At 42.5% G+C, this 16,431-nt stretch overlaps 1 protein-coding gene across 3 annotated transcripts in view; it reads right to left on the bottom strand.

Moving 5' to 3' along the window:
• LOC113037477 (tumor necrosis factor alpha-induced protein 2-like) overlaps positions 1 to 16,431 on the bottom strand; it is a 69,238-nt gene that overhangs the window by 41,199 nt on the left and 11,608 nt on the right. For all 3 annotated transcript variants that reach the window (XM_026194601.1, XM_026194602.1, XM_026194605.1), the window contains exons 3-4: positions 10,603 to 11,033; positions 9,499 to 9,710 (exon numbers count right to left, since the gene is read on the bottom strand). In XM_026194601.1, the coding sequence (XP_026050386.1) occupies positions 9,499 to 9,710; positions 10,603 to 11,033 (643 nt within the window). The remainder of the gene's footprint in view (positions 1 to 9,498; positions 9,711 to 10,602; positions 11,034 to 16,431) is intronic.

The following is a 16,431-nucleotide window of genomic DNA, read 5'->3' as shown; positions in this document are numbered from 1 at the left end:
ACTCTCTATGTGAAAATTGACCTCTCTGCATTTAATCATTAGGTATTATTAATCTCTAGCTCTCTCCCACAGCATGTCTTTTGTCCCATCTTCCTCCCATAACCCCCCACCGCTCACAGCAGATGGCTGTGTACCTGAGCTTGGTTCTGCTGGAGGTTTCTTCCTGTCAAACAGGGAGTTTTTCCTTCCCACTGTCAAAAAGCGCTTGCTCAAGCAGGGTCATATAATTGTTGGGTTTTTCTCTGTTTTCTTTTTATTATTTATTATTGAGTTTTTAACTTTAGGAAACTGTTGTGATTTGGTGATAGAAATATAAAATTGAACTAAATTAAATGAAACAATGTATCTGGTTCTGTTAGCGTGACCACCCTACAGGAGATGGATGACCCAAAAGGTGTTCTGGATTCAGGAATTTCTGGAAGGATTCTTTATAGATGTGAGATAAAACTGAGTGTTTGGTCAGTTAAGAGCTTCTAGCTTTTTATTGATGAGCTAAAATTAACCTAACTGCTAAAGTCTCTTATTGTTTCTTCAGCCTGTAACATGAGCTGATCCTTTCTGTGTAAAGCACTTTGTGCTCTGTGGAGGAGGAAAAAAAGACCATAAAAAGTCCTAAAACACAAATCTGAACTCAGGCTCAGATACTGTGACTACTCCATTGAACGGGACCAGAACTTGTGCACCTCATTTAAAGGCGTGACTGTCTCTTAATGGTAGCTGCTGTGTGTTGTGATGACCTCACAAAGTTCAGCACCTGTGTGGGTTCCAAGGTGCCTCAGAACACGGACCAGGTTCTTACTGTGTGACGTATTGCTGGGATCATTCTGATTACAAGTACACCAGAGTTATACTTTACGGAGAGAATACTTTTGTCAGGGTCTTACTGTAAAGACACCATTTTTAAAAAGGTCCTTCAAATGGTTCTTTAAAAAAAACATTTTAAAGAACCTTTTTTGAGTGGTTCTTTAAAGAACCATTTTAAATCTTTCAAAATAAAATGTACCTGGTGCTCTCTGGCAGGTAGCTCCATGCCCTCCTGGGTTTTAAATGCACCTTAGAACACACATGCATCAACACTACAATGAGCGGGTGGAGGGAGGTTTGGAGTCTTCTCTCACCCCCATTCTCTGCGGCCTGCTGGAGCGGGGGGGCTAAGAGGAGGAGTTGGCCGTCCGACTGCGGTCTGGAGTGTGGGGCCTCCCTGCTGCTGCGGAGTCGGGGCGGTCTGCCTCTCCCCGCCGCAGGGAAAAGGGTAACACCACCTGGGTCTGGGTGCAATTCCCCCCTCCAGGGGCAAGGGTACCTAGACCCGGTTCGTAGAGTACGCTTGGGGAGTGTGATTGTGTGTACAGCGTCTCTTTATGTCTGTCTCCACATTGGTTGAGTGTGGAGTAAGTGCATATGAGAGCATGAGGGTGGGAATGGATGTTTGTATCTGTGTGTGCCTGTATGTCTGTGTCTATATGTCAGGTTGGGTATCAGACGCCACCTCTCTGGGGACATCTCAGGCCCTCCAAGGTTTGGAGGCCTATCTCCCCCCACCACCACTTCCCCTGCCAGTGGCAGACTCCCTCAGACATCGGTGCGTTGGTGCTTCTTTGTGTCTGGGGATGGGCGTCCAGGTACACACCGGCTCACTCCTTGGCGGCCGCTTATCGGGGCCTGGAGCCTGGGGCTCGCTCAGGCCACTTCGGAGGTGGGGTGCCCCCGGCCTCTCGGCCTGGGGCTCGGTCACTCAGGCACGGCTGGCTGCCGGCGGAGCTCACGGGCGCGTCACTGCAACTCCCCCTGGCTTCTGCTCCGCGGCTGCTGAGTGAACCCTCATCTGGGACTCTCCTCAGCTCTTTCTGGGACAGTGGCATGGCTGCCCCTCTGTTGGTCTTCCTTGGTCTCTTGTGTTCTGAGGGCCTCTGGATGTCTGGAGTTTTGATCTCCTCCATACCTGCTTCATGCCCTGGAGGACGGGGCTGTGGCCCCCCCACACCCTCTAGCAGATCATTACATGAAAGAACCTTTTAAAAAAAACAAAACAAGCGCGTCCATGCTCACAGGTGTACACACGGGTGATCACACCCACAAACTACACCCTTTTTGGCTCCTACCTCAAAGCACACTGTGTTCTGTTGATCTTACGTGCTGCACAATAATGTTTAATATTTAGCATTTACTGTCATATTCCCATGATGTTGTTTATTCTATTACTCTTGTTCTCTTCTGCTTGTTTTCTTTTTTCTTTCTCAACAGGTGATCCAGGTGATCGATATATGCATTTTCTTTTTCTTTTTTTCTTCTTCTGCCCATTCTGTTGGTTTTTGTTTTTTGCCCTTCTCCCCCGTCCCTCTTCTCAGCTGTTTCTCTTTCCCTCTTTCTTTCTCCCCTTCTTTCCCTCAGTCAAGTCTGTCCCGTATTCAGCAAGTGAAAATAAAATAAACAATAAAAGATGAATCAAATGGACCATTATGGCAAGGCTGGGATGGTCAATTTGGTAAAGTAAATCCGTTGGGCATCTTTCTTTGCCTTTAGACAATAATTCTGATGGCAAAGGAGGCAAACGGGACAGGCAAAAAAAGAACCAAAAAAAAAACCCAACAAAATAAAGTGTAAGATAAATTGAATTTGAGCAGGGTAAAATAAATACAAGAACAACAGCATAGACATACAGTGGGGCAAAAAAGTATTTAGTCAGCCACCGATTGTGCAAGTTCCCCCACCTAAAATGATGACAGAGGTCAGTAATTTGCACCAGAGGTACACTTCAACTGTGAGAGACAGAATGTGAAAAAAAAAATCCATGAATCCACATGGTAGGATTTGTAAAGAATTTATTCGTAAATTAGGTTGGAAAATAAGTATTTGGTCAATAACAAAAATACAACTCAATACTTTGTAACATAACCTTTGTTGGCAATAACAGAGGTCAAACGTTTACTATAGGTCTTTACCAGGTTTGCACACACAGTAGCTGGTATTTTGGCCCATTCCTCCATGCAGATCTTCTCGAGAGCAGTGATGTTTTGGGGCTGTCGCCGAGCAACACGGACTTTCAACTCCCGCCACAGATTTTCTATGGGGTTGAGGTCTGGAGACTGGCTAGGCCACTCCAGGACTTTCAAATGCTTCTTACGGAGCCACTCCTTTGTTGCCCGGGCGGTGTGTTTTGGATCATTGTCATGTTGGAAGACCCAGCCTCGTTTCATCTTCAAAGTTCTCACTGATGGAAGGAGGTTTTGGCTCAAAATCTCACGATACATGGCCCCATTCATTCTGTCCTTAACACGGATCAGTCGTCCTGTCCCCTTGGCAGAAAAACAGCCCCATAGCATGATGTTTCCACCCCCATGCTTCACAGTAGGTATGGTGTTCTTGGGATGCAACTCAGTATTCTTCTTCCTCCAAACACGACGAGTTGAGTTTATACCAAAAAGTTCTACTTTGGTTTCATCTGACCACATGACATTCTCCCAATCCTCTGCTGTATCATCCATGTGCTCTCTGGCAAACTTCAGACGGGCCTGGACATGCACTGGCTTCAGCAGCGGAACACGTCTGGCACTGCGGGATTTGATTCCCTGCCGTTGTAGTGTGTTACTGATGGTGACCTTTGTTACTTTGGTCCCAGCTCTCTGCAGGTCATTCACCAGGTCCCCCCGTGTGGTTCTGGGATCTTTGCTCACCGTTCTCATGATCATTTTGACCCCACGGGATGAGATCTTGCGTGGGAGATTATCAGTGGTCTTGTATGTCTTCCATTTTCTGATGATTGCTCCCACAGTTGATTTTTTCACACCAAGCTGCTTGCCTATTGTAGATTCACTCTTCCCAGTCTGGTGCAGGTCTACAATACTTTTCCTGGTGTCCTTCGAAAGCTCTTTGGTCTTGGCCATGGCGGATTTTGGAGTCTGACTGTTTGAGGCTGTGGACAGGTGTCTTTTATACAGATGATGAGTTCAAACAGGTGCCATTCATACAGGTAACGAGGGGGGACAGAAAAGCTTCTTACAGAAGACGTTACAGGTCTGTGAGAGCCAGAGATTTTCCTTGTTTGAGGTGACCAAATACTTATTTTCCAACCTAATTTACAAATATATTCTTTACAAATCCTACCATGTGGATTCATGGATTTTTTTTTCACATTCTGTCTCTCACAGTTGAAGTGTACCTCTGGTGCAAATTACTGACCTCTGTCATCATTTTAAGTGGGGGAACTTGCACAATCGGTGGCTGACTAAATACTTGTTTGCCCCACTGTATATTAATGGTTTATTGCCATTTCGTAGTTACCAAAAGACAAAAGGACATTTTAACCCTCAGCACAACATCACAGCTAATACATGTCACATATTAGTCATTTAAACAGTAATAATTAAATATTTTTACTATACTATAAACAAAAATATATAAATACTATATCTATAGATAACACAACAATTAATACATGTATTGCTTAATTAATAAAACATCAGAACGATATAAAAACAGATTAGAAATAGCAATAGCTTCATAACAGACCAATAAATCAACACATTTTCATCAGCAGATGCTTGCATGTTCAGTAAAAATATTTCAACAACAAGTTTTTGATTAAAATGATGAATGAACTTCAGCGTTATGTAAGGGAAGTTTCATGTTGGACTCATGGTCCTTTGTTATTCCAGTTTAGGACCATGTCTCTGACGTATGTATCATATCAAATATATGTCATATCAAAACAACCCCACACCTGCAGTTGTTTCAGTTTTTCACAGGTGTTTCCTGTCAGTGGTCAACCTCACTCAGGTGGACATCCATATCACCCAACCAAACAACAAGCTCCTCCCTTTGTGCTTCAAATCCCTCCCACTCTGAGACAAGGAGCTGAGAGAGAGAAAACAAGGGTCAATTATAAAGAAGAGAGAAAAGTGAAACCCTCCTCAGAAGGTCGACCTGTGATGGACTCCTGTTTGGTGTTCACGTCATCCCAGCGGCGGCTGCACTCACTCGCCAATGCCAGCAGCCGAGTCTGCAGGGTGCCCTGGAAGAGCATAGTTAATTTTCGACTCTTCCTGGTCAGGCTCTCCAGCTGGATGAGCCAAGGTCTCCCCTTTCACCACCACCTCTAAACACACAAACACAAATTGCATGTAAAGCAGGAGGTGCAGATTTTTTTTGCTATTCTTTTCTAAATCCAGGCTTGATCACATGGAGGTATTTGGAAAACTTTTTTGGCCAGCGGACGACTGTTGTCTCGCAGAAAGTCAAATCAAATGTATGCGATACACAAACAATTCACAAGAACACATTAAAAAAGAAAGTCCCGTTCTTGCCTGATTTCAAGTGAAATCTGCATCAAAACAGGGAGACAGAATTAAAGTGTTTGTAGCAAATGTGAGCACAAAGCTTCACTTTATACAAGCCTGCTATTAAAGTTCTCCTCTATGCAGACAACGTTCCTGTTTTCAAGGCACAACTTGGATCTGCTGTACAAATCTTATGGATACACAATAAATGAAACAGTAGTGTGCACGACTTCAGATTCTGATCCCTTGTCTTAATATGGTCCCAAAAGGCTCAGAACAACCAACATAGCGATAGCAATAAAGCAAACGTTGAGGCTTCAAAATACAAAGTCCATAAACTAATGGCTGACATGGGTTTTATCATAAGGGTGATAAATATACAACATATGGTCTTAAGACTAAAAGTATAATACAGATTTTAGTCTGAGAGATTTGACGTTCATTTACCTGCAGATGCCCTATACGTGCCTGCTCTGTGGTTTTCCACAACTATTTGCACATCACTATTTAATACAGGAAGTAGGTGAACTAAAACAAGTCATCTTTCTTTGTGAGAGGACCATATTAATGAAACCAATCTCAATGACATCACAGAGATCCCTAAAGATGCTCCTGCTGTTTTTCTTCCTCCTCATCCAAAGCTTCCTTCTCCTTGTCCTCGACTTCCATCCAATTGTAATTCAATCTAATTGTGTTTCCCCCTCCTCTTCCTCATTTTGTTGGAGCTGTGAAAGGAATTAGTGTGAATCTGAATTAATTTTTGCAAATGTGAAAAATCAGCTTTTCGGTCAGAGATGCTCTTGTGATTTAAGCTGGGAAGAGTAGATTTATGTGTTGATGCTGCCTGCTTCATCTCTACGACTGGTTGCTGAGTGATATTTACACCCCGGCTGGATTACAAACTTTAACCACGTGTTGAACTTTGGCCCAGCGTTGATACCTCTTGTATAGTATAGTATAGTACTTGTATAGTATAATGACCTCTTCTTGGCTTAATGTATGATGGTGGATAAATGAAATGTACAAAGAAAATTTAACTATATCACAAAAGATCATCTATCTTTGAAACATCAAATGACCGGAGCATAACTTGTCAAGTAGTCTGAAAATAAGTTATACAGTAACAGTCAAAGACACACCTTCTAATGTGTCACATTCTATTCATTCAAAACACTTACGCATAGCTGTGTTTTATACAGCTCTTACAGACTGCAAAGTACAGGCTGATGTGAGTATTTAATGTAAGAGTTTCTAGAGCAGACACAGCACTCATGTCAAACAGGCTTCATGCGCCCTTTTAGTGACTTTAACAATATTATAAATTTTAATATCGGTCTAGCTGACATTACGTTATGTACGCAGCACGCAATTTGAGAAGCCAAAGGTTCAAATTAGCTGGGAGCACCTTCACTTAATTATAACAGTGGTTTTGTTAGGAAAACAGTTCTGTATACTGGATACTAAATTGCGTTAACATCAGCGGCTAACGTATCTAACATAGCTAACCCTTGTTGTTAGCACAGCATTAACAGCAAGCTACAATGACAAGTAACAAAAACAAAACAGTAAAAAGGTTTTAATGAAAATGTTTTACCTTTTCCAACAGTCCCAGAATCCAGAGCTTCAAAGACCAGCAGGTACTGAAGACTGTTATCCGCTTTGCTGTCACCGACTGTGAGAAAGTGTTTTTTCCCTTACAAAGTTCAAGGCCCACCGGTCGCACAATCTGTCTGCGCATGTGCATCCCAACAATTGACGCCCCCCTTCTCTTTCGGAAGGTTGCCACAGTACGACATGTTCTAACGTGACTCTCTCTCTCTGTCATTTATTTGGCTCGAAACACATATTAACAAATTGCTCAGTGATAAACAAGTACTCAGATCCTTTACCTAAGCAGTGCGCTTTGTCAAAACTAAGTAAGTGTGTCGATAATGAACACATAAGTGTGTTCACTACACATAAGTGTGTTCATTACACTGACATTCTGTTGTACAATTGTTATTTACTTGTATTTTATAATTTGACTTTACATACTGCTGGGTGGTTTATAAAGTTTACAATAATTAGTATTATCATTTTGCTATATTTTCTAATATGTATAATAATCTCAAAAGTAATGCCTTGAAACAGAAAATAGTAATACTTTATTAAAACTTAAAACTAAAGTACAGTAAACGTCTTAATAATAAATTCCATATTCTATTACCACATTATTTGTGATCAGTGGGTTTGCAGGGTTGGGGGTGTTGGGGGTAGGGTCTTTAGGCTTTGGCCCCCACCCCTGCCACCAGTATATTTTTAACCAAGTATTTCTAACTTTTATTTGAATATTCAGTTTCCTACCATCTGCTCTTAAAGGGTAATTGCCAGGTAACCCGCCCTCCCCCTTTGCACACACATGTACACAAACAAAACACACAGTATAATTCACACTATAATTATAACAAATATGTATGCCATTTTACACCATCAAATTTAGATAGCTAAGGATGAAGAACCTTTTGTTCTTTAAAGAACCATTTGTAGTACCTAAAGAACCATTTACAAAATAAAAAGGTTCTTTGACATATGATGGTTCTTTAAAGAACCATGAAGACATCTGAAGAACCATTTAAGAGCCATAATTTTTCTGAGAGTACCAGGTGGGCCAGCAGGTATGGCTCTCAACCAAACACATTCCACTCAAAACTGAATCAAAGATTATCCACAGCGCCCCGGCATACTCCATCACCCGCATTATGGATGCTAGGCACCGCGGTAGAGGTTTTCAGTTTTTGGTGGATTGGGATGGGTATGGTCCGGAAGAGCGCTCCTGGGTGCCGCGGTCCGCAATTCTCGATGATGCCATGGTGAGAGAATTCTGCCACCGGCACCCTTACAAGTTTGGTGGGTCGCCGGGTGGCTCGCGTTAGAGGAAGGGGTACTGTCAGGGTCGGACGGTGCCCCGACCGGTCAACCCGCCTGTGTGTATATGTGTGTGTGTGTTTTCCTCTCTCGCTCTGTTTCCCTCCGCTGTGGTGTTTACGGAGGTCGGATAGCAACGAGGGACCTCCGACCCGGAGGCGCTGTGGCCCTGAGCTGCCTCACCTGCAACCGATTCTCCACCAGCTGCTACCAATCATCCACCATCTTGGGCAGGGCTATTTAATGGTGTGGCTGAGCGAACGACAGCGCTGGAGTATTGCACTAAGCCTAGTAATGTTACGAGCCGCTCATGTTGCTCAGTGTTGTCTGCTCTTTTTGGTTATTCATTACTATTGTCTGTGTGCAACTAGGAACTGGGACGGAGGATTCACGAGCACAAGAAAACACTTGGAGGAGAGACTGGCACTCACTACCACGCACGGTTTGAGCACGGGAAGGAGGACGCACCAACTATTATCATTGCACATTTTAACTATTGTCAACCTTTATCCATTGTAAATAAACGCACTGCTTATATTCACAGCTCCGTGCTTGAGTCCACTCAATCCTCAACCGTGACAACTTTCTGAAGTCTTATTGACCACACCGAGCAAAGATCATAATTCACACACACTAACTTCTCTCCTTCACATGAGTCTGACAGAATACGATCATGCAAAAGAAACTAGCCAGTGGTTATTACAGAGAGGATAAAGATAAGGCCTGTGGACCAGAACTGGGACCTACAGGTCTGGCTGATGGTTTAAATAAATAATTGTGAATGTTTCACAGCGCAGCAGGAATCTGGGCTGTGTTCAGGTAAGGCAGAGGACTGATGCTCAGACAGGACCTGCTGTGATAGTTCTGCTGTAATAGTTCTGATGTAACAGCTCTGCTGTGACGGTTCTGCTGTAACCGTTTTGCAGTAACCATTCTGCAGTAATGGTTCTGCTGTAATAGTTCTACTGTAACAGCTCTGCTGTGATGCTTCTACTGCTACAGTTCTGCAATAACAGCTCTACTGTGACGGTTCTGCAGTGATGGCCCTGCTTTAATGGCTCTGCTGTGACGGTTCTACTGAAACGGTTCTGCAATAATGGCTCTGCTGTAACGGTTCTGCTGTAACAGCTCTGCTGTGACAGTTCTGCAATAACGGCTCCCCAGTAATGGTTCTGCTGTCATGGTTAAGCTCAGTAGAAGTGTTTAGGTTCGCATTGATTTGTTTCAGGGTTGTTGTTATGGTTGTTGCTATGGTGATTAGCACTCTGCTCTTTGGCCTGTGGGCAGCGCTGCCACACCCAGTGCCACACAGACTCACTGTGGGTAGTACTGGTTGACCCAGGACAACAGGTAGCTGCAGTCATCGTCGTCCAGCCCTGCAGCGGTGAGCTGAGTGAGGTGGGCCGAGAACTCCTGATGGTACAGGCCGGCGTAGAGGTTCATGATGTCCATGTGAGGAGGGTAGCAGTTCTTCACCCTCCTCACCACCGTCAGCAGGTCTTCCTTCACACATCTTCCCACTCGACACACCTGGACAGGTTCATCGAACAGGGAGTAGGGTAAAAACTCTCATCAAACCCCGTATTAACATTAATCGACTGTCCCAACCAAAACAAAAAGGGGGATTAGTCCTGCCCAATATAGATTATTAAAGCATACTTTTGAAATGGCTAGATTAGGCAAACATTGAGCAGAGAAAAACAAGATAAACTGGATTTTAATTGAATAAGAATAATTTTAATTTATTCAGTAAAAAATCTTAATATATATTATTATACTCCTTCAAGGCTGTATAGAATGGGTGTTGGTAGAGAGGACTTGTGTTGGAAATGCCAACAAGCCAAAGGTACTGATACATGCCCCCTGAATGCCCACTGTTTGTTTGTTTTTTCAGTTTGGAACACTGTATTGAATTATATGCAGGGATGGAAGGTTTGTAACTTGCCCAAATCACCTAAATTATGTCTACTAGGAGATAAAAGAAAGGTGCCACAATTAAATAAACACCAGTTTAGAGTGTTAAGCACTGCACCAGTAACATGTGCCTGTGTCATTTTGGAATACTGAAAGGACACCTATACTCAAATGCTTAAAATGTGGCCAGAATGATTGGGAACTTTACTTGCGAAAAGATGTTGGGAAGGTAAGATCATGTGACGGAAGCTTTGGTGGAACAATGGGGCAATTTCTGCACCTACATGTCTACCTGACTTTTTGTTTTGTTCTTTTTGTTTGCTTTTTTCTTGTTCTCTTTTGTTTTTGTTTTGATTTTTTGCTTCTTGTTTTTGGTTGTTGTATTTTTGTATTTGTTATTATAAAATGTAAAATCTAATAAATAATTGAATTTTTAAAAAAAAACTCTCATCCAGCTCAAACTGAGTACCAGCAGAGCTCCTCCCACACCTCCTCCCAGGTGACTAACCTGTCTCTTCACAGGTGAAGAGAGCCAGTCGGTTCCTCCCGAGGTGTCTTTGGCAGCCTCCTTTATTCGGCCCTCCACCATGTTCTGGAGCAGTATGTTGTGGATGCTGAGACATTTCTGAGGACGCCATCTTGGGACTCGCTCCTCCTGACAGTCTCTCCAGCGCCGGCCCTGCGCCTCCTGCTGCTGGATAGACACCATGGCACTCCTCAGGACCTTCAGCTCCCCTGCAGAGGAGGAGGGGGTGAAGGTGTCATTGATGGCCATCCACAGCTTCAGTTGCAGAGCCTCGAAGTCTTTGTGCAGCTCGTCCTCCTCTTCCTCATTGACCGAGTCATAGCTGAACAGGTCCTCCTCCCTCTCTATCAGCCTCCTGCTTGATTCTTCCAGCTGCTCCTCCTTCTCCACTTGCACCTGCTTGACCTCATCCCCTGAAGAAAACAGAAAGCATCAGAAGCAAAAAACCACAGGAGCTAAATCCATCAACAGATCAGGTCCTGCTAGCTCTCATTCTTCATGTGAACCAAACACCTGCAGTTCCTATGACATCCAGCAGAAACAGCAGTGAGTCACCCCCATAGACTCCCATGTTAAAACTTCACAGCACAAATAAACATATTTACAGCCTGATAAACAAACAGTTTGGTCTTTTCCTTCATTGCACATGAATGGGGTGGTGGGGTCTTTATACTTCCCCTGTTTATTAGGGGAGTCGCCTATTTTCACTGACACAGGAGACTATCTGATTGTTCAGTCTGACGTCACTAGCCGTGTCTGGGTCTAAACTCCGCTGCAGGTCCATATATCAAACGATCACTATGGCATTAATGAGAGTTGAAAAACTGTCTAAAGTCTTTCATCTTTAATAAAATGATCAGCGTTCTGCTCTACCAGGTGTAACAATTGAGTTTAACATCCAGGCATCCATGAAAACGGAATTTATGACATTTAACGGAGTTAGAAGTTAGCAGGGAGTTAGCTCGCTAGCTTCTATCTAAATACAGTGGGGCAAAAAAGTATTTAGTCAGCCACCGATTGTGCAAGTTCCCCCACTTAAAATGATGACAGAGGTCAGTAATTTGCACCAGAGGTACACTTCAACTGTGAGAGACAGAATGTGAAAAAAAAATCCATGAATTCACATGGTAGGATTTGTAAAGAATTTATTCGTAAATTAGGGTGGAAAATAAGTATTTGGTCACCTCACTACTTGACAAGTTATGCTCCGGTCATTTGATGTTTCAAAGATAGATGATCTTTTGTGATATAGTTAAATTTTCTTTGTACATTTCATTTATCCACCATCATACATTAAGCCAAGAAGAGGTCATTATACTATACAAGTACTATACTATACTATACAAGAGGTATCAACGCTGGGCCAAAGTTCAACACGTGGTTAAAGTTTGTAATCCAGCCGGGGTGTAAATATCACTCAGCAACCAGTCGTAGAGATGAAGCAGGCAGCATCAACACATAAATCTACTCTTCCCAGCTTAAATCACAAGAGCATCTCTGACCGAAAAGCTGATTTTTCACATTTGCAAAAATTAATTCAGATTCACACTAATTCCTTTCACAGCTCCAACAAAATGAGGAAGAGGAGGGGGAAACACAATTAGATTGAATTACAATTGGATGGAAGTCGAGGACAAGGAGAAGGAAGCTTTGGATGAGGAGGAAGAAAAACAGCAGGAGCATCTTTAGGGATCTCTGTGATGTCATTGAGATTGGTTTCATTAATATGGTCCTCTCACAAAGAAAGATGACTTGTTTTAGTTCACCTACTTCCTGTATTAAATAGTGATGTGCAAATAGTTGTGGAAAACCACAGAGCAGGCACGTATAGGGCATCTGCAGGTAAATGAACGTCAAATCTCTCAGACTAAAATCTGTATTATACTTTTAGTCTTAAGACCATATGTTGTATATTTATCACCCTTATGATAAAACCCATGTCAGCCATTAGTTTATGGACTTTGTATTTTGAAGCCTCAACGTTTGCTTTATTGCTATCGCTATGTTGGTTGTTCTGAGCCTTTTGGGACCATATTAAGACAAGGGATCAGAATCTGAAGTCGTGCACACTACTGTTTCATTTATTGTGTATCCATAAGATTTGTACAGCAGATCCAAGTTGTGCCTTGAAAACAGGAACGCTGTCTGCATAGAGGAGAACTTTAATAGCAGGCTTGTATAAAGTGAAGCTTTGTGCTCACATTTGCTACAAACACTTTAATTCTGTCTCCCTGTTTTGATGCAGATTTCACTTGAAATCAGGCAAGAACGGGACTTTCTTTTTTAATGTGTTCTTGTGAATTGTTTGTGTATCGCATACATTTGATTTGACTTTCTGCGAGACAACAGTCGTCCGCTGGCCAAAAAAGTTTTCCAAATACCTCCATGTGATCAAGCCTGGATTTAGAAAAGAATAGCAAAAAAAATCTGCACCTCCTGCTTTACATGCAATTTGTGTTTGTGTGTTTAGAGGTGGTGGTGAAAGGGGAGACCTTGGCTCATCCAGCTGGAGAGCCTGACCAGGAAGAGTCGAAAATTAACTATGCTCTTCCAGGGCACCCTGCAGACTCGGCTGCTGGCATTGGCGAGTGAGTGCAGCCGCCGCTGGGATGACGTGAACACCAAACAGGAGTCCATCACAGGTCGACCTTCTGAGGAGGGTTTCACTTTTCTCTCTTCTTTATAATTGACCCTTGTTTTCTCTCTCTCAGCTCCTTGTCTCAGAGTGGGAGGGATTTGAAGCACAAAGGGAGGAGCTTGTTGTTTGGTTGGGTGATATGGATGTCCACCTGAGTGAGGTTGACCACTGACAGGAAACACCTGTGAAAAACTGAAACAACTGCAGGTGTGGGGTTGTTTTGATATGACATATATTTGATATGATACATACGTCAGAGACATGGTCCTAAACTGGAATAACAAAGGACCATGAGTCCAACATGAAACTTCCCTTACATAACGCTGAAGTTCATTCATCATTTTAATCAAAAACTTGTTGTTGAAATATTTTTACTGAACATGCAAGCATCTGCTGATGAAAATGTGTTGATTTATTGGTCTGTTATGAAGCTATTGCTATTTCTAATCTGTTTTTATATCGTTCTGATGTTTTATTAATTAAGCAATACATGTATTAATTGTTGTGTTATCTATAGATATAGTATTTATATATTTTTGTTTATAGTATAGTAAAAATATTTAATTATTACTGTTTAAATGACTAATATGTGACATGTATTAGCTGTGATGTTGTGCTGAGGGTTAAAATGTCCTTTTGTCTTTTGGTAACTACGAAATGGCAATAAACCATTAATATACAGTGGGGCAAACAAGTATTTAGTCAGCCACCGATTGTGCAAGTTCCCCCACTTAAAATGATGACAGAGGTCAGTAATTTGCACCAGAGGTACACTTCAACTGTGAGAGACAGAATGTGAAAAAAAAATCCATGAATCCACATGGTAGGATTTGTAAAGAATATATTTGTAAATTAGGTTGGAAAATAAGTATTTGGTCACCTCAAACAAGGAAAATCTCTGGCTCTCACAGACCTGTAACGTCTTCTGTAAGAAGCTTTTCTGTCCCCCACTCGTTACCTGTATGAATGGCACCTGTTTGAACTCATCATCTGTATAAAAGACACCTGTCCACAGCCTCAAACAGTCAGACTCCAAAATCCGCCATGGCCAAGACCAAAGAGCTTTCGAAGGACACCAGGAAAAGTATTGTAGACCTGCACCAGACTGGGAAGAGTGAATCTACAATAGGCAAGCAGCTTGGTGTGAAAAAATCAACTGTGGGAGCAATCATCAGAAAATGGAAGACATACAAGACCACTGATAATCTCCCTTGATCTGGGGCTCCACGCAAGATCTCATCCCGTGGGGTCAAAATGATCATGAGAACGGTGAGCAAAGATCCCAGAACCACACGGGGGGACCTGGTGAATGACCTGCAGAGAGCTGGGACCAAAGTAACAAAGGTCACCATCAGTAACACACTACAACGGCAGGGAATCAAATCCCGCAGTGCCAGACGTGTTCCGCTGCTGAAGCCAGTGCATGTCCAGGCCCGTCTGAAGTTTGCCAGAGAGCACATGGATGATACAGCATAGGATTGGGAGAATGTCATGTGGTCAGATGAAACCAAAGTAGAACTTTTTGGTATAAACTCAACTCGTCGTGTTTGGAGGAAGAAGAATACTGAGTTGCATCCCAAGAACACCATACCTACTGTGAAGCATGGGGGTGGAAACATCATGCTATGGGGCTGTTTTTCTGCCAAGGGGACAGGACGACTGATCCGTGTTAAGGACAGAATGAATGGGGCCATGTATCGTGAGATTTTGAGCCAAAACCTCCTTCCATCAGTGAGAACTTTGAAGATGAAACGAGGCTGGGTCTTCCAACATGACAATGATCCAAAACACACCGCCCGGGCAACAAAGGAGTGGCTCCGTAAGAAGCATTTGAAAGTCCTGGAGTGGCCTAGCCAGTCTCCAGACCTCAACCCCATAGAAAATCTGTGGCGGGAGTTGAAAGTCCGTGTTGCTCGGCGACAGCCCCAAAACATCACTGCTCTCGAGAAGATCTGCATGGAGGAATGGGCCAAAATACCAGCTACTGTGTGTGCAAACCTGGTAAAGACCTATAGTAAGCGTTTGACCTCTGTTATTGCCAACAAAGGTTATGTTACAAAGTATTGAGTTGTATTTTTGTTATTGACCAAATACTTATTTTCCACCCTGATTTACGAATAAATTCTTTACAAATCCTGCCATGTGGATTCATGGATTTTTTTTCACATTCTGTCTCTCACAGTTGAAGTCTACCTCTGGTGCAAATTACTGACCTCTGTCATCATTTTAGGTGGGGGAACTTGCACAATCGGTGGCTGACTAAATACTTTTTTGCCCCACTGTACAATATAGCATGTCCTGACTGCGGGGTTTTGGAAACAAATTCAAACGTACAGCTCTGCTATCACTTCCAACATAAATGAAGACAGAAAACTAAACAGCAGTGACGTTTGTAGGGTTACTGAAGTTGGGCTAGCTGGTATATAATGATGTGCTACGTGACCGCTAGCGACACAGCTATGTTAGCATAATATAAACAAGCTAACTTTTTTTCCACTCGATAAAAGTTAACTTGAGTGTTCTCGGTGGTCAGGAACAAATGTAATCGCATGGCAGGATGCTGTAAAAGGACCAAACTTCAGCCAGGAGAACAACTGAGATAATCCATCCACAATACGAGGTTAGTCATTCATATACTGCTGCATAGGCTGGGCTGTAGTTACATCCTAAGGTTTTAAAAACTGAGCTTAAATAAATGATTAGTGGTAATAAAAGGAGAGGGAGGTCAACAGGGATCACTGACTGTTTTAGGAGCTTTTTGAGATTAAATAGAAGAAAATACATAACATTAAACATGTTAACAACACAAAAGCCATATTAAACGCATACTACTTTAGACCCAGAAGTAGGATTCGTCGCGTCATCACTGAACAACCGGATAGCTGGTTGTTAGAGCCAATCCATAGAGAAATATTTTTGATACTGTTTCAGTTATTATGTTACATGTTTAATTTTGTATAATATGTTGTTAGAGAATGAATGCTGCGCGTTTAATTTGTGTCGGGTAAGAAAACATTACAACATTACAGTAGCAGGTTAGAGTGAGCCAGGACGGCAATGGAAATGTGCGCTGTAGCAGCAAATAGTTTTTTGACCGTGACATCTTTTGTTTGTATGTACGAGTCAGAAATAAATCTGAACAGCTCACATTAAGAAGTGGAAGAATTATTTTT

Source organism: Astatotilapia calliptera, chromosome 15, assembly GCF_900246225.1.
Source record: "Astatotilapia calliptera chromosome 15, fAstCal1.2, whole genome shotgun sequence".
Taxonomy (NCBI): domain Eukaryota; kingdom Metazoa; phylum Chordata; class Actinopteri; order Cichliformes; family Cichlidae; genus Astatotilapia; species Astatotilapia calliptera.
This window is presented reverse-complemented; position numbering and strand designations above follow the sequence as displayed.